The sequence below is a fragment of the Hyla sarda genome, chromosome 9 (assembly GCF_029499605.1).
Source record: "Hyla sarda isolate aHylSar1 chromosome 9, aHylSar1.hap1, whole genome shotgun sequence".
Classification (NCBI taxonomy): Eukaryota; Metazoa; Chordata; class Amphibia; order Anura; family Hylidae; genus Hyla; species Hyla sarda.
Window position 1 is genome coordinate 166,895,274 of NC_079197.1, and position 21,336 is coordinate 166,916,609.

At 44.6% G+C, this 21,336-nt stretch overlaps 1 protein-coding gene across 1 annotated transcript in view; it reads left to right on the plus strand.

Annotated features, from left to right (window-relative positions):
• The window catches only part of LOC130292015 (uncharacterized), a 52,007-nt gene that overhangs the window by 13,030 nt on the left and 17,641 nt on the right, over positions 1-21,336 (plus strand). Inside the window, exons 3-13 of the mRNA XM_056541447.1 lie at positions 944-1,032; positions 1,891-1,983; positions 3,036-3,140; positions 8,425-8,483; positions 9,062-9,195; positions 9,834-9,883; positions 10,476-10,565; positions 17,461-17,571; positions 18,364-18,419; positions 19,761-19,894; positions 21,280-21,318. Of these exons, the coding sequence (XP_056397422.1) occupies positions 944-1,032; positions 1,891-1,983; positions 3,036-3,140; positions 8,425-8,483; positions 9,062-9,195; positions 9,834-9,883; positions 10,476-10,565; positions 17,461-17,571; positions 18,364-18,419; positions 19,761-19,894; positions 21,280-21,318 (960 nt within the window). The remainder of the gene's footprint in view (positions 1-943; positions 1,033-1,890; positions 1,984-3,035; positions 3,141-8,424; positions 8,484-9,061; positions 9,196-9,833; positions 9,884-10,475; positions 10,566-17,460; positions 17,572-18,363; positions 18,420-19,760; positions 19,895-21,279; positions 21,319-21,336) is intronic.

A 21,336-nucleotide genomic window follows, 5' to 3' on the forward strand; every position in this document is an offset into this window, starting at 1 on the left:
GCAGATTAAGATGAGGTTCACTGAAGCACTTTGGGTGTTACTCTGAAGATACCGGCCAGGAAAAGATTTGCTCTACTGTAAAGATCTTCCCAGGTTGGCTCCTCATAATGAATAAGACTACTTGGAAAATGTATGCTACTCAAGTTGGTTGCGGTAGGATTCAAGGGCATAGGGCGGTAAGTTTGTGGCATGAAGGTCACGTCGTTTTACTTCTTTCCATTCTGTTGATACTTTCCCTAATACTCACCTAGCAACGTTCCCAGAATGCCTTCCTCCAATGTCCTCTTCTTTCTTCTCTGCTGTCTTTATACAAACCACAGGCTGGTTAATACTTGCAGCCTATGAGACTGTGGGAGTACGAGCTGATGACATCAGAGGTCCGACACAGAGGGTGAGATGAACTGATTACATCAAGCTGTCTGTATGCTGACGTCATCAGCCCGTGTTTCCACTGTCTCAAACGCTACAGGTATAAACCAGCCTGTGATAGTAGCATGAGGATGGAATTGTGGCCAACCGCAGGCTGCGAGCCCCATGTCTGTGGGTGGTGTGTTGCGATTGGCAGCGTAGGACCTAAAAATGATAAATCCAAAAAGGCAAACAGGGCTGGTGGCTCACCATAGACTTTGCAAGTATCCCAGTAGACCATTCAGGCCCTGTTTCCTTCCCTGGTCTAGCCAGGACTTTCCGGTTTGTTCCAGCCATCTGGAGAGAGAGTTTTGGAATAAGGAACTCCTCCCACTGGATAGAGGCGGCTTCCGGAGGCTTATACCACCACACAACAACCTATATTCCTCCGAAGCAGAATACTGTGAATGGGTTTCATGAGAAATTAATACTTAACAAAATCCTTAACTAAAGTAAAGATAATGTACAAGTTGAACGCATTAGTATATAGAACTAGTGACCCTGTATAATTTCCTAAAATCTTTCCCTTTTACAGCATAGAGGGGATCAGCGATGACCCCATTATTATTGAGAGAGTGGAAGATGAGAAGGAGACGCTGACTTACAGAAATATTGACAAGAAAGGTAAGAGGCATGCTCATATGTTATCTCCTGGGTGGGAGGACTTCTCAAGTATCAGGACCAATTTATAATTCAGAAAAAGCCAACATGGAGTGGTTATCCAGAATAAGAAGAACATGGCTGCTTTTTCCAATAGCAGCACCACACCTGACATCTATTTACAGGGTATTTTGGGTTTTGCAGCTCTATTCGCATTAATGTTAGAGGTTGGGCTGTTTTTGGAAAGAAGCAACATATGACAGAAAGCCATCTCTGATATTCTCCAAAACGAAGCTGGATCCACTGTCAGACCAAGTCTATTGATGACAGAATGATCTGGCTTAATATCAGAGAATTCATTAAGAGAATTCATTCTTATTTATTCTTGCCTCTCTCTACAACAGGGTCCTTGACTGTACATGAGAAAACTTTCCAGTGTGCCCTTTTGTGGGCATAATGCAGAGTCATAGGCTCCCCTTCACCAGGTTCAGTTCTCAATAGCCATAGCAAAATGTTATGGCAAAATGTTGGTGCCCTATTCTCTGTACCTAATAGTTGGGGCGCATATCTAACCAGCCCCATCCCCAGGAAAAAGTTGAACTCTCCAGGGAAAGTTGAACTATCCTGAGTAATAGTATTTTTTTCAGGGAAAGCTGTAAGACAACCAAAATGGTCAGAATTATAGCTGCCACAAAGGTTGTATAGGAGATGCATAGATAGAAGTTGCTTCCAGGCCCTGTTGTAAGGAGAGCCCAAAGAGCCCCTTATGGTACAAGTATTGTAAATGGCACATGGCAAGTGTGGGGCCCAGGAACTTTGAGTTCCACTACTAAATGGATTGGAGATGCCCAAATATCATGTGTCCTTTTCTCTTCCCTCCAGCTCCTGGGTTGTTTACATTTCGTTTAATTCATCCTTCTGTGTTAATCGTCAACCGTGAATCAAATGGGAATGTTCAATCGTCCTCTCTATACGGTGAGTCCTGTGTTTGTTCTTATTCTCCACTATGAAGATGTAAATGTATAATAAGGAACCTGTCATCACTTCCATGCTGCCTGAACCATGAGTCATTGGGCCGTACCCGACAGCTTCTACCCACCCACCTGCCATGATTGACAGATCTCTCCCTCTTTGGACATACAGAGGATATCATTCAAGGCTGGGAAAGGAGGGAAAGCCATAGGGCCCATCCCAAGTGATGACAGATTCCCTTTAAGTAACCAAATGTGTTTCCACATCACGTGATCTTTGACAACATCATAGACAGGGCCTCCTTAAAAAAATGACAAACCATTATACAGTAGAATAACAGCAAGCTTTTACTTGACTTTAGCTATTAATGGCTACCAATATGCATTTTTACACAGTTGGATAGCTGTAAGAGTATAAAAGTAAAAAGTATTAGTCCTGGAGCGGATGTGTAAATTTTTAAAATCTCTTTTTTTTATTATTGAGCCAAGGAGGTGGGGCCAAGCTGCTCAAGTGCCACAGCTTGGCACACTCCTTGCTTGCCCTCCCCTCCCAGCCTCTTTTTGATTGATCTACAGGACTATTTACATGAATAAGGAAGGTGCTTGGAGGAGGAGGTGTGCCATGTTGTGGCACTTGAGCAGCTTGGACCACCTCCTTGACATTTGGCTGAGTAATAAAAAAAAAGGCAATTTTATATTTTTGGCAACTATCATGAGCTACAGGAAAGTTTACTTTTTACTTTTATTCCCTAATAGCTATCCAACAGTGTCTGCAGCTCTCGGCAGCAAATACAGCGTACAGATTCTCTTTAAGGGTAGGGTCACTCGTGTCGTATTTTACTGCATATTTTCTATCTATTGAAGTCAATGGACAAAAAAATCATCAGCAGATCTTTTTGTCTATTGACTTTTTTGTATGCAGGCCCCTGAGAACAGTACCAACATTTGTATAGCTGTCATAGTGTTTAATACCTTATATATTTTGCACTAGATATACCTTATATATATATAGTACTAGAGATCCCAGATGATGATCTCACTACTTTCTTTTTCTAGTAAAATCCTCTACAAATCCAGATACACAGCTGGAAAAATTTAAGGAATGGACCAAATGCAAAGGATTGATCTTTTTTAAGGAGTTTAAAAACACTGTGGATTATGGTAAGAAAATGATTATCATCCGTCTCTGCAACTGGAATTATAAAAATTAGGAGACGATACATTTTAATTCTGCCAATGTGCACTGTCTACATATTATGTCGGCCATTATGGCGGCAGGTCTTCTTCAAAGAGAAAGTGCATCATTGTGCATGGTTACAAGTGTACTGGCCCTTTAAGGCTTAATCACAATTATGACATCACAAGGGCTTAAATTACATTATAGAAGAGTGACCTATTCACATCTTTAATATTATAATTCCAAGACTGCAGCCTATTGTTGCTTTTAAAGAAGAAGTACAACATTAACCAGTTCATTCGTACCTGAATACACCATTTATGATGTCACAAGAGCACCTATGACATCATAAAGAAGTGTGTAACCCATTATTGCCCTTAATATGAAAACGCATCATTAACCAATGTACAGGCCCTTTATTTTCATACATCTTCAAACATCTTATCTATTACCGATTTTAATTAGAGGGGCCGTCTACTGTTAGAAATAGTTTTTTTGATTTGTTAGTGGGGTCCCTGATAATAAGTGGATCACAGTTATAACAGTTTGTCTAACTGTTAAAACCCTTAGTGAGTATCTATAACCTGCGAGGGAAACAGAGAGCTGGTGCTCAGCTCCCCTACAGTGCCATCTTTTTGACATATTTCATGATATACACTATGTAGGTAAAAGTATTGGGGCCCAGCTCTTTATATTTGAATTCAGGTGTTTAATTCAGTCCTATTGCGACAGTTATATTGTGGTGATGTGTCTGGTATAAAGTTTGTGACGCCAGGGTAGCATTAACCTTCACACTCCTAGGGTAGTAGCTTCCTGGGGCAAGCGCTGGGGTAATGACCACAGATGCAGGGTTATGGAAACTACTAAATTATACTCTGGAATTTGCAAAAAGATACAGAAACAGAACAACAGTAGTGCAAAGTTTTCTGGAGTATGCTTCAGGGATAACAGTTGCTTCAGGGCAGTATGTAACTTGTAGTGCCGCTGACTAACTAGCTTCTTGCTTGCTGAATTAGGTTTAGACTGCCCTGGATTTGACTGTATAGCTTGTAAGAGACATAGGAGTCAACCAATACTGACTCCACTCTCCACATAGGAATCCGAAATTAGGACTTACCGCCAGGGTTTAGATTGTAGATTTATAAACCTGAGTTGCCCGAGGCTTTCTATCTCCTGTCATCCTCTTCTTTGCTAAAGGGGTCTGCGGGCTCTCTTGGCTTTTCTCCCCACTGCAGACTTACTTCTTACTTGCTGGACGACCTTGTCGGCGGGATCCTGTAAAGGGTGTTGTTGCTCTGAAGCGATTAGTGCTGCAACTGGATTTTCTTATGCCTGTCCTCATCTGGTGAGATACAGGTCCACAATAGAGGTCTAGAGGTGACCTCTACTCTCCTCTCCTCACAACTGCTCACACAACTAACTAGCTCCTCCCAGTCTAGCAGACTTAGGGGAAGCCGGGCAACAGCCCTGATTGTCTATAGCAAGCATATGATCCTCTTAGTATCCTCCTGCACACACAGGTTAAAGGGGTAACCCAGCCTTAAGACATCTTATCCCCTATCCAAAGGATAGGGATAAGATGCCTGATCATGGGGGTTCCAACGCTGGGAACCCCCGCAATCTTTCATGCAGCACCCCACTATCATCAGCCTCCGAAGAAGATTGCTCTGTGTCTGATGAATAACAATCACGGGGTCGGAGTATCAAGACGTCATGGCTCCGCCCCCGTGGGATATCATGCTCCGCCCCTCAATGCAAGCCCCGTGATGATTCATGATTCCTCAGACCCAGAGCGATATTCTCTCAGGAGGCTGATGATAGCGGGGTGCTGCATGTAAGATTGCTATGGTCCCCAGTGGAGGGACCCCCGAGATTGGCATCTTATCCCCTATCCTTTGGATAGGGGATAACATGTCTTAGGGCCGGAGTGCCCCTTTAACCCCTTAGGACACATTAAAGCATAAAAGTGCATTTACAATACATTGCAGTGAAATGAATAACACCTTTAAACCTGAGTAGTGGGCTCAGAGCAGACACGCTAGGTGACATCCACCTTACAGGTCAGAAAGACAAGTGTGTTCTGCACCAGGACACCACAATATAATATCCCGTCACCTTTACAAGCATTTGTGAAAGAATGGGTCATCCTAAAAAGCTCACTAAATTCTAGTTTGATACTAAAATAGGAGCCACCAATGCAACAAATCCAGATTGTGAAAACAATTTTTATACCTCCAGCTTCCACTATTAAATATGAGCTGTTCTGTTTACAGTTAAAGTGTTTAGGAACCACAAAAACTCAGCCATAAAGTTACAGAGCGGGGTTGCTGAGTGCCGAGACCAAACCTCACCTGACTTTAAAATCAGAGCAAAAACTGTGCCCTGCTGGGAGGATAATGGACTGGTGCTCATAAACAAGCCGCTGTATGCCAGCCTTATATCACCCAGCACAATGCCAAGCGTTGGATGGAGTAGTGTGAAGCCGCTACCACTGGACGACGTCTGGTAGACAAGTCTGGGTTTAATGTATGTCGGGAGAACCTTCCCTCCCTGACGGCATTGTGCCAGCTGTACGGTTTGGTGGAGGAGGGATAAGGCTATGGGGGTGTTTTTCAGGGGTCGGACCTTGATGCTTCACTACAACAATACACTTTGGACAATTGTCGCTTTCAACTTTATGGGAACAACTTATGCACAAACTAGGTCCATAAAGGCAAGGTTTGGAGAGTAATGCCTATAGATGGGATCAGGGCTGGTGCAAGGATTTTTGCCACCCTAGGCAAAAGCTATTCCCCCCCCCCCCCCACATAACACGCCCATCGACTCTGCCCTTTGACATGACCCACTTCCACTGGAGTGATACACTGCAAAAGCCTTCTCCTCATGTAATCTCCTTACTACTGGGGTGACACACTGTAACAAACCTCCTCCTCATGTAATCTCCTTACTACTGGGGTGACACACTGTAACAAACCTCCTCCTCATGTAATCTCCTTACTACTGGGGTGACACACTGTAACAAACCTCCTCCTCATGTAATCTCCTTATTACTGGGGTGACACACTGTAACAAGCCTCCTCCTCATGTAATCTCTTTACTACTGGGGTGACACACTGTAACAAACCCCCTCCTCATGTAATTACCTTACTACTGGTGTGACACACTGTAACAAACCTCCTCCTCATGTAATCTCTTTACTACTGGGGTGACACACTGTAACAAACCCCCTCCTCATGTAATCTCTTTACTACTGGGGTGACACACTGTAACAAACCCCCTCTGTTATATTACTACTAGGGTGACGCACTGTAACAAACCCCCTCTGTTATATTACTACTAGGGTGACAAGGAGATGCAGATTTCTTTACATGGAACAGTATAGTAATGACTATGCAAGAAATATGTGACCTGCACGTCAGCTCAGCCCCGTCTCCTCCACAGCAGCACCAAAGGTCCTTCAACCATCATTCTCCTATCCTGCACTGTTAAAGGAGAACTCCGGAACATAAATATTGTCCCCCATACTGCCGGCAGTAAAAAAAATAAAGATGTGCATACCTTCCTCCGCTCCCCCGGGGCCTCCGGTAACCGGCTCCGGTCACCGCCGTGATCCTCTTCCTGGTTGCCGGTGGTCGGAGAGTTATACTGCGCTCAGCCAGTCACCGGCCGCAGTGAAGTCAGACTCGGCCGGCGATAGGCTGAGCGGCAGTGTGACGTTTTCGGCCCCAGCTGCAGGTGCCGGTGTAGTGAAGAATTTTGTGTCCTGAAGCGTTTTCACACTGCCGCCCAGCCTATCGCCGGCCGAGCCGGACTTCACTGCGGCTGGTGATTGGCTGAGTGCAATATGATTCATCTGACCACCGGCAACCAGAAAGTGGATCGTGGCAGAGACCGGAGCCAGTTACTGGATGCCCCGGGGGAGCGGAGGAAGGTATGTATGTGGTAGCCCTTGGGGGGTGTATGGTAGTGGTGGTATGGTATAGGTATATAAGGGGTTAATGTTAACCCTAGAGTTCGTGACGCCAGGCTGAGGGCTGGTATGCTGAATCAATGTTCCGGCCTATCGCCGCTCTTCCCAGTAACGATAGGTGCATAAAATAACGGAAGGTCCACAAGGAGATTTAAACTTGAACTTGAATAACTTTTACTGAAGTTCTTGCAATAACCACGGCATAGTAACAGTCTCATACAAACAGTCCTTAGGTTGCTTAGTGACTGGCAGTAGTTGCAGACTTTGAGTTAGACATAAAGTCTCTGAATTTAGGAAGAGATTTGCAGATCCGTCCGGATTTAGGGGAATTATTAGGTCCGGTGATGCTGCAGAGTGTTTGGGAATTGATACACTCTATAGTTATAATTGTTCAGCCATTGCCGCAAGGCTCATGCCTAACTCACTGCGATTACTGCTGTACAGGTCTTGCTTGCTTGCTTAACCAGGAACAAGAGAGGTGTTGCTAGCTTAGCAACCCAGGAACAAGAGAGCGAAAAGATGGCCGCTGCTCCCTTATATGGGCAGGGGGCGTGGCAAATCTGATTGGTCCAAGTAATTGGAAACAAGTAATTAACCTTTTATTTATACATGTTATCCTATTTACATTAACCTATGAATAAATTAGAGATCTATACACTAGAATAGAGGCGACTAGGGGTAGACCGGCTAACAGGGATCCCTAAGTCCTAGGGACTCTGGCTATGGGGACCCATAAATAAACAAGTACCGTGTAGAATGCGGTACTGGGACACCACATGTACATCTTTATTTTTTTTACTGCCGGCAGCATGGGCGACAATTTTTATATTCAGGAGTTCTCCTTTAAGTTCTGCCCCCAAAATGTAACTGAGACCTTACCATCTACTAGGTTGGTTTGGGGATGAGGCGGAGGGAGGGATAAGCATAATTCTGGGTTGGTCCCTGGCAGACCCTTGGATAGTCATGGTAAGGAGGAGCATGCAGCATGTACTGTCACATCAAATCACATACACATCAATAATAACTGTGTACGTGAAGTGACAGTGCTGCACTCCTGACAGCTGGATAGAGGAGCCATCACAGCGCCTCAAGGTTCACATAAAAAAAAACTATAGTCACAGATGGCGCCCTCATGAAGGGGGCGCTCTAGGCAGCGGCCTAACCTACCTATGGGTAGAGCCGGCCCTGCACGATGGAATGTCTGAAGAGCTCATGCAGATGTAATGAGGGGTGTCCTAATACTTTCCTCCATGTAGCTGACAATATTTACTAACTGCAATATGTTTTCTTTTCTTTAGCAAAGAAATGTTATGGACTTCTTGACGTAAAGACACCTCTGAATCTGGAGAAAAATGAGGTTTGTGCCCATATGTGTTTTAGAAATATAGAATAGTGACTATAGTCTAGAGACCCTTCAGTCTGTCATCAGATAATCCAGGGATTCTGATAATCCAGCATTTATTTCCAATACAAATCTCATAATCTTCCACCATTAATGGTAAAGTGATAGATAAAGCAGCGCTACATACAGCTCCATGTATCTCAGCTTATCGGACTCTCATTAATTTTCCATGGAGGTCATTGGAGATATGTTTTAGGGAGAGGATTCTAACAAGTTACATTGATGACTTACCTGACTGGTGCTGATCACCCCTAGTCTTAACCCAGGACAAAATAGTGACAGTCTCCACTGAAGTCTATAGGAAGAAATAAAACCATATTCGCTTGGTTTTCCATGACTCCACATAGACCTCAATGGAGACTGTAATAATAATATTATAGGGAATGTCCAGCCAGTGTGAGCGCCCATCATTCAGACATGTTATGTCCTATGGATTCTAGGCTATAAATGTATCATTTGTCTTAGACCATGGGATCTCCATTCTATTAATTCATGGTTTTCCAATATCTCTCATACTCTCACCACTTCTGTAGGATACATTTACTACTTGGCATCTTGTGGCAAAGTCAACCACTTCTATGGACCAACATTATAATGTGAGATCCCTCTACACCGCCCGGCTGGAGATCTGTGGGAAAGAACAAACTTTAAAAGAGATCATCTCAGCGTAAGTTCTACACTAACATTACCGGTTCCTTAGTGACCCCGTTGGCTTATTCTCTAAGCTTTCTCCATGATCATACATTTTTCAACCATAGTCAGCCCTTTTCTAGACTATATAGAAACTGCCTATGGTCACCTTCCACTTGTATCAACTAAATCAATGTTACATTGAGAAGAAGGGCCAGCTCCGCCTATAGGCAAAATAGGTAGCTGCCTAGAGTGTCCTCTTGGTAAGGGCACCACTCTGCCTACAGCACCATCTTTGTTACAGTGTGTCACTCCAGAGCCGGCCAGTGGGTGGAGTCAAGGGGGAAGCAAAATTAGCTTTTGCCTGGGGGTGACAAAAATCCGTGCACCAGCCCTGTTGAGAGGTCACACCCTAATCCCTATTATAGTCAGAATGCCTACATGATAGCCGACATATATCCTGTGAGCTAGCAATGTAAACTCTTTTTGGGTTCATTTTGCTTGTAATCACAAATAGCTTGAAAAATCTGACATTCCTACAGTAGATAAAACAGACATACTAGACTAACATATCAAATTGGCAATTTTAATGGTGCAATATGGGTATAGAACAAAGAAACAAAGAGGTAAAAATATATATTTTTTATTACATAATCTCCCTATGTTCTTCCTTAGGCCGATTGATAACGTCATCTTCGAGCTGAAATTTGACAAGCCAAGTGAAGGTACAGACAAAAAATGTAAAATGTTTCCATGTATGCATATACAATACATTCGGGAAGGGTATGTGCACACTTCAGAATTTCGGTATGAATTTCTGCACGAATTCTGCAAAAATTTAGCATCAATTCCGCATTTTGCTGAGAAAAAAAACAACATTCACTTCAATGGGCTTCCGCACCTGAATTCTGCAAAAATATATTTAAAAAACATTCTGCACTTTAAATGAAACTGCAGAATCCCATTGAAGTAAATTTGGCTATAAACACTAGAGATGAGCGAACTTACAGTAAATTCGATTCGTCACGAACTTCTCGGCTCGGCAGTTGAGGACTTATCCTGCATAAATTAGTTCAGCTTTCCAGTGCTCCGGTGGGCTGGAAAAGGTGGATACATTCCTAGGAAAGAGTCTCCTAGGACTGTATCCACCTTTTCCAGCCCACGGGAGCACCTGAAAGCTGAACTAATTTATGCAGGAAAAGTCATTAACTGCCGAGCCGAGAAGTTCGTGACGAATCGAATTTACTGTAAGTGAACACATGTAGAATTTCCATTTTCCATGGCACGTTTTTTAAGTATTCTTAATTTTCTTGCTAGATGGCAGTATAGCTTTGCTCTTTGAGACTGAGGACGGTTTGCTGCTGTTGGGGGTACGAACGAAAACAGGAAGAAGCTTATATCTTGCATGTGAGTATATACGATGCTGACATATTTTGCTGTTCTATACTTAGACTACTGTAATTCCTATCACAGTCACCTGTACGATATGATCTGGATACAATACATTATAGGCATTCTGGCCTGTTCTTCTAAAATAGGAGAGACCTGATGAATTACGGGCAGGACAAGCAAATCTCCTCTAAATGAGGATTAAAGGGGTACTCCGGTGGAAAACATTTTTTTTTTTTTTTAAATCAACTGGTGCCAGAAAGTTAAACAGATTTGTAAATGACTTCTATTAAAAAATCTTTACCCTTCAAGTACTTTTAAGCAGCTGTATGCTACAGAGGAAGTTCTTTTCTTTTTGAATTTCCTTTTTGTCTTGTATACAGTGCTCTCTGCTGACACCTGATGCCCGTATCTGCACAATGCAAAAAAAAAAAAAAATTTAAGAATTTCCTCTGTAGCATACAGCTGCTAAAAAGTACTCGAAGGGTATTTTAATAGAAAATATTTTAATAGAAGCAATTACAAATCTGTTTAACTTTCACCAGTTGATTTAAAAAAAATACAAATTTACACCGGAGTACCCCTTTATTCATACATAAGAAAAAAATTAATAAAAAGTGATCAAAAAGGCCTACAGTATATACACAACAATGATCCCGATAAAAACTACAGATCACACAGCAAAAAAATGAGCCCTCAAATGGCTGCGTATACAGAAAAATAAAAACGTTATAGGGTTCAGAATAGGGCAATTTGAAGCATACAGTTTTTGTAAAAAAAAAGTCTGGATTTTTTTTCTAATCTACCACAATAATAGAAAACCTATATAAATAGTGTTTTGATTGTATTGATCTACATAATAAAGATAACCTGTCATGTGTTTGACCATGAAGTGCACTGTGTAAAAATGAAAAGTAGCAAAATTGTGTTTTCCTTTTCAATTTCCCCCCCACAAATAATAATATTTTTTTGGTTACGTTGTACATTTTATGGTAAAATGACAGAAGTCATTAGAAGTCAATGAAAGGAGACAAAGTTAAATTGGTTGCGCAAAAAACAAGCCCTCATTTCGGTCTGAGGATGAAAAAAAAAGTTATGGCTCTTAACAAAAATGCAAAAATCTAAATTGTCCGTGTCTTCAAAGTGAAGATGGGCTATGTCCTCAAGGGGTGGAGTGTCCCTCCCAAAAATATTGCAGACTTTAACCCATTAAGGACCTGGGGTTTTTCCGTTTTTGCACTTTCGTTTTTTCCTCCTTACCTTTTAAAAATCATAACCCTTTCAATTTTGCACCTAAAAAACCATATGAAGGCTTTTTTTTGCGCCACCAATTCTACTTTGTATTAACATCAATTATTTTACCCAAAAATCTACAGCGAAACTGAACAAAAGAATCATTGTGCAAAAAAATTGAAGAAAAAACGCCATTTTGTAATTTTTGGGGTCTTCCTTTTCTACGCAGTACATTTTTCAGTAAAAATGACACCTTTACTTTATTCTGTAGGTCCGTACGATTAAAATGATCCCCTACTTATATAGGTTTGATTTTGTCTTACTTCTGGAAAAAATCATAACTACATGCAGGAAAATTAATATATTTAAAATTGTCCTCTTTTGACCCCTATAACTTTATATTTTTTTGCGTACGGGGCTGTGTGAGGGCTCATATTTTGCACCATGATCTTAAGTTTTTATCAGTACCATTTTTGTTTTCATCTCACTTTTTGATCACTTTTAATTCATTTTGTTTTCTGGTATAAAAAAAGGAACAAAAATACGCTATTTTGGACTTTGGATTTTTTTTTGCGCGTACGCCATTGACCGTGCGATTTAATTAACAATATATTTTTATAGTTAATAGTTTTATTAGTGATAAAACTAACTTTAGTTGTGAAAAATATTTCCCTCTAGACCAGTTCCAGCAGTCATTTTTATTTATCCAGGCAGCATTTGTCTTATAATTTTGCTCATGAACGTGGTAAAAAATAAATAAATAAAACACTTACCTTTCTTGCAACTAATGTTGAATGATCTTTTCAAACGTTTGATTCGGTGCGTTTGTTGAACAGACTTTGTTCCTTGGCAGACTTCAGACTGGCCTGTACATGTGCTTTCTTGAGCAGGGGGGGCTTGCAGGCACTGCAGGATTTTTAGTCCTTTATGGCATAGTGTCGACCAATTGTTTTCTTAGTGACTACTGTCCCAGCTGCCTTGTGATCATTGACAAGATCCCCCTGTGTAGTTCTGGGCTAATTTCTCACCGTTCTCATGATCATTGAAACTCCAGGAGGTGAGCCCTCGACCGAGTGAGATTGACAGATATTTTGTATTTCTTCTATTTGCGAATATTTGCACCGACTGTTGTAAACTTCTCCCCAAGCTGCTTGGTGATGGTCTTGTAGCCCATTCCAGTCTTGTGTAGGTCTAATATCTTGTCCCTGACATCCTTGGACAGCTCTTTGGTCTTGGGCATGGTTGAGAGTTTGGAATCCGATTGATTGATTCTGTAGACAGGTGTCTCGTATACAGGTAACAGGATGAGATAAGGAGTGTTTCCTTTAAGAGAGTGCTCCTGATCTCAGCTCATTACCTGCATAAAAGATAAAAGTATTCATACTCTTTACTAAGGATTTAGTTGAAGCACCTTTGACAGTGATTCCAGCCTCCAGTCTTCTTGGGGATGAGACCACAAGGTTTACACATCTGGATTTGGGGATTTTATGCCATTCTTCTCTGCAGATCCTCTCAGGCTTTGTCAGGTCGAATGAGGACTGTCAGTGTAATCCATTTTCAGGTCTCGGCAGAGATCATTTGAGTTAAAGATGTTCAATTGGGTTCTGGCTCTGGCCGGGCCACTGCAAGACATTCACAGTGTTGTTCCTAAGCCGCTCCTGTGTTGTCTTGGCTGTGTGCTTGTTGGAAGATGAACTTTTAGCCTAGTCTGAGGTTTTCATTAAGAATATCTCTGTACTAGAAAACACACCCACAGCATGATGCTGCCCCCACCATGATCAGTGTAGGGATGGTATTGGGCAGGTGATGGGCAGTGCCTGGTTTCCTCCAGACATGATGCTGCCCCCACCATGATCACTGTAGGGATGGTATTGGGCAGGTGATGGGCAGTGCCTGGTTTCCTCCAGACATGATGATGCCCCCACCATGATCACTGTAGGGATGGTATTGGGCAGTGATGGGCAGTGCCTGGTTTCCCCCAGACATGATGCTGCCCCCACCATGATCACTGTAGGGATGGTATTGGGCCGGTGATGAGCAGTGCCTGGTTTCCTCCATACATGACTGTTACGATTCGGCAGGCTGGATGTGGATCCTCTGTGTCAGCGAGGGATTGGCGTGGACCGTGTCGGTGGACTGGTTCTAAGTTGCTACTGGTATACACCAGAGCCCGCCGCAAAGCGGGATGGTCTTGCTGCGGCAGTAGCAACCAGGTCGTATCCACCGGCAACGGCTCAACCTCGTTGACTGCTGAGAAGGCGTGGGACAGAAGGACTAGGCAGAGGCAAGGTCAGACGTAGCAGAAGGTCGGGGCAGGCGGCAAGGTTCGTAGTCAAATAGGAATAGCAGAAGGTCTGGAACACAGGCTTTGGACAACACTAAACGCTTTCACTGACACAAGGCAACAAGATCCGGCAAGGAAGTGCAGGGGAAGTGAGGTAATATAGACAGGGAGCAGGTGGAAGCTAATTAGGCTGATTGGGCCAGGCACCAATCATTGGTGCACTGGCCCTTTAAATCTTAGAAAGCTGGCGTGCGCGCGCCCTAGAGAGCGGAGCCGCGCGTGCCAGAACATGACAGCCGGGGACCGGGACGGGTAAGTGACTTGGCATGCGATTCGCGAGGGGGGCGCGTCCCGCTATGCGAATCGCATCCCCGCCGGCAATGTCAGTGCAGCGCTCCCGGTCAGCGGGCCTGACCAGGGCGCTGCAGAGAGAGAGACGCTGCGAGCGCTCCGGGGAGGAGCAGGAACCCGGAGCGCTCGGCGTAACAGTACTCCCCCCCCCCTTAGGTCTCCCCCTCTTTTTGTCTCCTTGTCCCTTCTAAAGAGACGAGAACATAGCGGACGCCTCTTGAGTCACGGCACAGTCCAGATAGGCCTTGGGGAGACCAGGCACAGGAGGAGACACTGAGACCCGACAGACGGGACTGGGAGCAGATGTAAGGCATTTCTTACGGCAAGCAGAACCCCAATTGTTGATCTCCCCGGTGGTCCAGTCAAGGGTGGGAGAATGATGCTGGAGCCATGGCAGACCGAGGAGGACTTCAGAGGTGCAGTTGGGAAGGACGAAAAATTCAATCTTTTTGTGATGGGGTCCAATGCACATTAAGAGGGGTTCTGTGCGGTAACGCACAGTACAGTCCAACTTCACTCCGTTGACCGAAGAAATGTAGAGCGGCTTGACGAGACGGATCAGCGGGATTCAGAACTTATTCACCAAAGAGTCGAGAATAAAATTTCCAGAAGCACCAGAGTCCAAGCAGGCCACGGCTGAGAGGGAGGAGTTGGCAGAAGGAGAAATCCGCACGGGCACAGTGAGACGTGGAGAAGCAGACTTCGTACCAAGGGATGCCACACCCACGTGAGCTGGGTGCGTGCGTGCGTTTCCTAGACGTGGAGGACGAATAGGGCAATCTACCAAGAAATGTTCGGTACTAGCGTAGTACAGACATAGATTTTTTTCCCTACGGCGAGTCCTCTCTTCATGGGTCAGGCGAGACCGATCCACTTGCATAGCCTCCTCGGCGGGAGGCACAGGGGTAGATTGCAAAGGATACTGTGGGAGAGGTGCCCAGAGATCAAGGTCTTTTTCCTGGCGGAGCTCCTGGTGTCTCTCAGAAAAACGCATGTCAATGAGGGTGGCCAAATGGATAAGTTCTTGCAGGTTGGCAGCAATCTCTCGTGCGGCCAGCACATCCTTGATGTTACTGGATAGGCCTTTTTTAAAGGTCGCGCAGAGAGCCTCGTTATTCCAAGATAATTTGGAAGCGAGAGTACAAAATTGGATGGCGTACTCGCCTACTGAAGACTTACCCTGGACCAGGTTCAGCAGGGCAGTCTCGGCAGAAGAAGCTCAGGCTGGTTCTTCGAAGACACTACGGACTTCAGCGAAGAAGGACTGGACTGTGGCTGTGGCAGGATCATTGCGGTCCCAGAGCGGTGTGGCCCAAGACAAGGTCTTTCCAGAAAGAAGACTCACTACGAACGCCACCTTAGACCGTTCTGTAGGAAATTGGTCCGACAACATCTCCATATGTAGGGAACATTGAGACAAGAAGCCACGGCAGAGTCTAGAGTCCCCATCAAATTTGTCCGGCAGGGACAAGCGGAGGCTAGGAGCGGCCACTCGCTGCGGAGGAGGTGAAGGAGCTGGCGGAGGAGATGGTTGCTGCTGTAGCAGTGGCAGAAGTTGCTGTAACGTGGTGGTCAACTGCGACAGCTGCTGACCTTGTTGGGCAATTTTCCTGCGATTGCTGAGCGACCACCGTGGATAGGTCAGCGAGACTTGGCAGCGGCACCTCAGCGGGATCCATGGCCGGATCTACTGTTACGTTTCGGCAGGTTGGATGTGGATCCTCTGTGTCAGCGAGGGATTGGCGTGGACCGTGTCGGTGGACCGGTTCTAAGTTGCTACCGGCAACGGCTCAACCTCGCTGACTGCTGAGAAGGCGTGGGACAGAAGGACTAGGCAGATGCAAGGTCAGACGTAGCAGAAGGTCGGGGCAGGCGGCAAGGTTCGTAGTCAATGACGATAGCAGGAGATCTGGAAGACAGGCTTTGGACAACACTAAACGCTTTCACTGGCACAAGGCAACAAGATCCGGCAAGGGAGTGCAGGGGAAGTGAGGTAATATAGACAGGGAGCAGGTGGAAGCTAATTAGGCTGATTGGGCTCGGGTAAGTGACTTGGGATGCGATTCGCGAGCGGGCGCGTCCCGCTATGCGAATCGCATCCCCGCCGGCAATGTCAGTGCAGCGCTCCCGGTCAGCGGGTCTGACCGGGGCGCTGCAGAGAGAGAGACGCCGCGAGCGCTCCGGGGAGGAGCAGGGACCCAGAGCGCTCGGCGTAACAATGACACTTAGAATTGAGGCCAAGAACTACAACTTTGGTTTTATCTGACCAAAAAAATCTTGTTTTGAGTCTGAAAGTGCTTTTGGTGCCTTTTTGCAATCTCCCTGTGGTGTTCATGTGTCTTTTACTGAGAAGAGGCTTCTTTCTGCCCAGATTGGTGAAAGCTGCAGTGATGGTTGACCTTCTGGAAGGTTTTTTCTATCTGCATACTGGTTCTTTGGAGCTCAGCCAAAGTGATCAATGGGTTTTTAGTCACCTCTCTTACAAAGGCCCTTATCCCCTGATTACTTAGGTTAGTGTGGCAGTCAGGTCTAGGAAGAGTCCTGGATAAAACTTCTTCCATATAAGAATTATGGAGGCCGCTATGCTCTTGGGAACTTTCAGGGTAGCAGAAATGTTGCTGTCCCGTTCTCCAGATCTGTGTGTCCACATAATCCTGTCTCTGAGCTCTGAAGGCAGTTCTTTCCCACTCATTGCTTGTTTTTTGCTCTCATATGCATCGTCGTCTATGTGAACTTATATAGACAGAGTTGTGTCTTTCCAAATTATGTCCAATCATCTGAATTTACTTTACTTTAGGTGACTCAAATCCAACAGTAGAAACAGAATCCCAATACACAACTGGCCTCTGACTCACTTAAAAATACCAGATTTTTAGTTTATTTGTATTTTTATTTCAGATGATCTCTTTTTTTCCAACAGGAAAGATATGACACATGAATATCTCGCTGGGCTTTTGCACAGGTCGCTCATCTTTTATGTAATACCAAATGGAATGAGATTTAGGATAGCTACAATAGCTGATATTTCTCCTCTATGTCTTGCAGCCAAAACGCCAACCATAAAACAATCCATCATCGACAAATTCCAGGCCCAGGCTGTGTGCTTTGAGACCGAGTATAATTACATTATACCAGGGAGCATCAAGGAAAATGATGGTAAGAACCTACAGAGAACAGATATGTGGCGGTACAATTGATTTTAGTTATTATTGAATCCATTTACTATCTTATGGCTAGAGAGAAGGACAAAAATAGGGGGCGCTCCCAGAGAAGAGTGCAATGCAGAATCTTGTGTCAGATTTTGCTTGTAGTTCACAGAATGTGGTTGTGAGTTGTTGAATGGGAGCTGCTGCGCTCCGATTGGGTCTGAGCTCTTATGCAAGAGCCAGTGGAGAAACAGGATAGGTAGCTGAGAGCTACAAAAAAAAACGGTCTTTAGGAGGCGCTGCTCGCATATGTGAAAGGACGGAGAGACTCAGGCCAGCACAGGTAAAACTTGTTTATTTTGCAAAAAAAAGTGGACAACGCGTTTCAGCACACACAAAGTGCCTTCCTCAGGTCCAAAAGGTACAATGCAAACTTCTTTGATAGTATGCAGAGTTACTGGTAATGATCCTGTGTGCAGCGGTGCTGGCGTGGTACTGACAGCGTGTTTGCACTGTGTGCGCGTTTAATGCGCTATCAGTGCCGCTACATAGCACATTAAAAGTAAACCGGTGAAGGACTGACTGTGCCCCCCTGTGCCCCCCATCGATAGGCTACTTGAAGGGTCCGTAGTGCCCTTGGAGCACTCTATCCCCGTCACTGTTTCCCAGACACAGCCGCATGCTTTTATTAGTGCCTGTGCACAATAATTGGTCCTGGATTTAATGCTAAATCTGTAGGAATAACCTGGCTAAGGTAAGTGTGTCCCCCTACTTCTTATTACCCAAATCTTCTGTATTTTAGGAGAAGAAGTTTGTGCTCGTCATCTGAAGGACAGGGTGCCCACTACTTTACCAGAAGTAAGTCAGTAACTTTTTATTATCTGCACAAAATCTCTGAACATTCACCCCCTTTGTCTTACTTGTCTTTATCCTCAATCGTGAGGAACCGTTGAATGGTTCCTAGTGGGAAAACCTACAAGACTAAGGAGCATGAAGAGGGAATTACGTTTATTGCAGATCAAATTTTATAGGTTTATTTAGGTGTAAGGGATAAGAGTTGGGCTGAAAATTTAAAATATGAAGAATATTCCAAATGTTAGGTCACCATAACAGGGTCTCCTTTTGGTCAGGCAAGAAGTGGAGGGCAACAGAAGCCTGGGTTATATTACCACTAATATCTACTGCTGTATAATCCTTCAGCCTGGAAGACCACCCTTACCCTTACCATATGAGGCGACTGTTATAGATGCAGAAGATTTACCGTATTTTTCGCCGTATAAGACGCACTTTTTCTTCCCCAAAACTGGGGGGGGGGGGGGGGAGTTGGTGCGTCTTATACGGCAAATACACATTAAAACCATCAATGGCCGGGACCCGCAGCTAATACAGGACATCACCGATCGCGGTGATGCCCTGTATTTACCCTTCAGACACGGCGATCAAAGCTGACCGCCGCGTCTGAAGCGAAAGTGACACTAACCCGGCTGCTCAGTCGGGTTGTTCGGGACCACCACGGTGAAATCGCAGCGTCCCGAACAGCTTACAGGACACCGGGAGGGACCTTACCTGCCTCCTCGGTGTCTGCTCCGTGCCGGGATCCCCTGCATGTCCGGCGCTCTCCTTCGTCGTCATCACGTCATCGCACACGCCGTCCCGTCATTCAATAGGAGCGGCGTGCGGAGCGGTGTGCGGAGCGGTGTGCGGAGCGGCGTGATAGCGGCGACGGAGAGCGAGGATACCGGGCAGCAGAGACGTTCCGGAACGACGGGGACACCCCGGGGACGCGGCGACAGCGATGGAGGGTGACATCCAGGGCAGCGGTAACAGGTCCAGAGCGGCGGGAACACGTGAGTATTACCTCCTATACCAGTGGTCTTCAACCTGCGGACATCCAGATTTTGCAAAACTACAACTCCCGGCATGCCCCGACAGCCAACGGCTGTCCGGGCATGCTGGGAGTTGTAGTTTTGCCACATCTGGAGGTCCGCAGGTTGAAGATCACTGTCCTATACTTTACATTGTATTTGGTTCAGAATCTTTTTTTTTCTAGATTTTCACCCTTTAAAATTGGGTGCGTCTTATATGCCGGAGCATCTCATATGGCGAAAAATATGGTACTTCACATCATATTTGGAAAAATTTAGTATTTTAATATAACCTGTTTTTTGTACATTTTTCAATGGTCAATCATTATTTTAGTCTTTAGGCAAATGGATCCTGATGGCCTCAGCCTATGAAAATTTGAGGACGGTTCTTATAGAACAACTATTATATAAGGAAACAGAATATACTCTTGTAAACGACAAAGTGCACCAGGTCATCACTTTAAAAATGTGAGTATGACCTGCTGGGTGTAGTAGTATCTGAGGAGTTAGGTTAGGTTCACACTGAGAATCTCAGACCGGAAAAATCACGAGGGCAGCCTGCGCCAACTTTAATCAGTCGGCAATTTGACCGAGCGGACATTGCCTTGCCCATAGATGGCAATGTCTGCGGAGCGGATTCCACCTGAAGAATGGACAAGACCATTCTTTTGGAGGCAGGATTTCAGCTGCAGATGTTCAGTAGTGTGCACTGTGCAGCAGAATCCCTAATTCTGGTCAGAAATTCCATAGTGTGAACCTAGCCTTACTGAAATAAGATTGTGAAACTCAGCAGCAGAGTGGACCAAGACAGAGAGGACATCTAGAAGGAAGAGAGTCTATAAGGAAGAGAGTCTAGAAGAAAGAGTTTCTATAACAGTGGTCTCCAAACAGTGGCCCTCCAGCTGTTGCAAAACTACAACTCCTAGCGTGCCTGGACAGCCAATGACAACATCTGAAGGTCCACAGTTTGGAGACCATTGGTTTAGAAGGCAGAGAGTCTAGTAGAAGTTATTCTACCAAGAAGAGAGTCTAGAAGGAAGAGACACTAGTAGAAGTTATTCTACCAAGAAGAGATTCTAGAAGGAAGAGAGTTTAGTAGAAGATATTCTACCAAGAAGAGAGTCTAGAAGGAAGAGAGTCTAGTAGAACATATTCTACCAAGAAGAGAGCCTAGAAGGAAGAAAGTCTAGTAGAAATTATTCTACCAAGAAGAGAGTCTAGAAGGAAGAGAGTCTAGTAGAAGATATTCTACCAAGAAGAGAGTCTAGAAGGAAGAGAGTCTAGTAGAACATATTCTACCAAGAAGAGAGCCTAGAAGGAAGAAAGTCTAGTAGAAATTATTCTACCAAGAAGAGAGTCTAGAAGGAAGAGAGTCTAGTAGAAGATATTCTACCAAGAAGAGAGTCTAGAAGGAAGAGAGTCTAGTAGAAGATATTCTACCAAGAAGAGAGTCTAGAAGGAAGAGAGTCTAGAAGAAAGAGTTTCTATAACAGTGGTCTCCAAACTGTGAACCTCCAGCCAATGACTGTCTGGGCATGCTGGGAGTTGTAGTTTTGCAACAGCTGGAGGTCCACAGTTTTGAGACCATTGGTCTAGAAGGTAAAGAGTCTAGTTAAAGTTATTCAACCAAAAAGAGAGTCTATAAGGAAGAGAGTCTAGAACAGTGGTCTCCAAACTGTGGACCTCCAGCTGTTGCAAAACTACATCTTCCAGCATGCCTGGGCAGCCAATGACTGGAGACCATTGGTCTAGAAGAGAGTCTTGTAGGATTATTCTATTACATATTGGCCACATTTAGTGTCTTCTCTAAAACAAAGGAAATTTAATTATTGTTGTTTCTATATTCCTGACAGCGAGACTGAGCCTGATGAATCACAACCAGGTTTGGGTAGGTAAGTACCCCACCATAT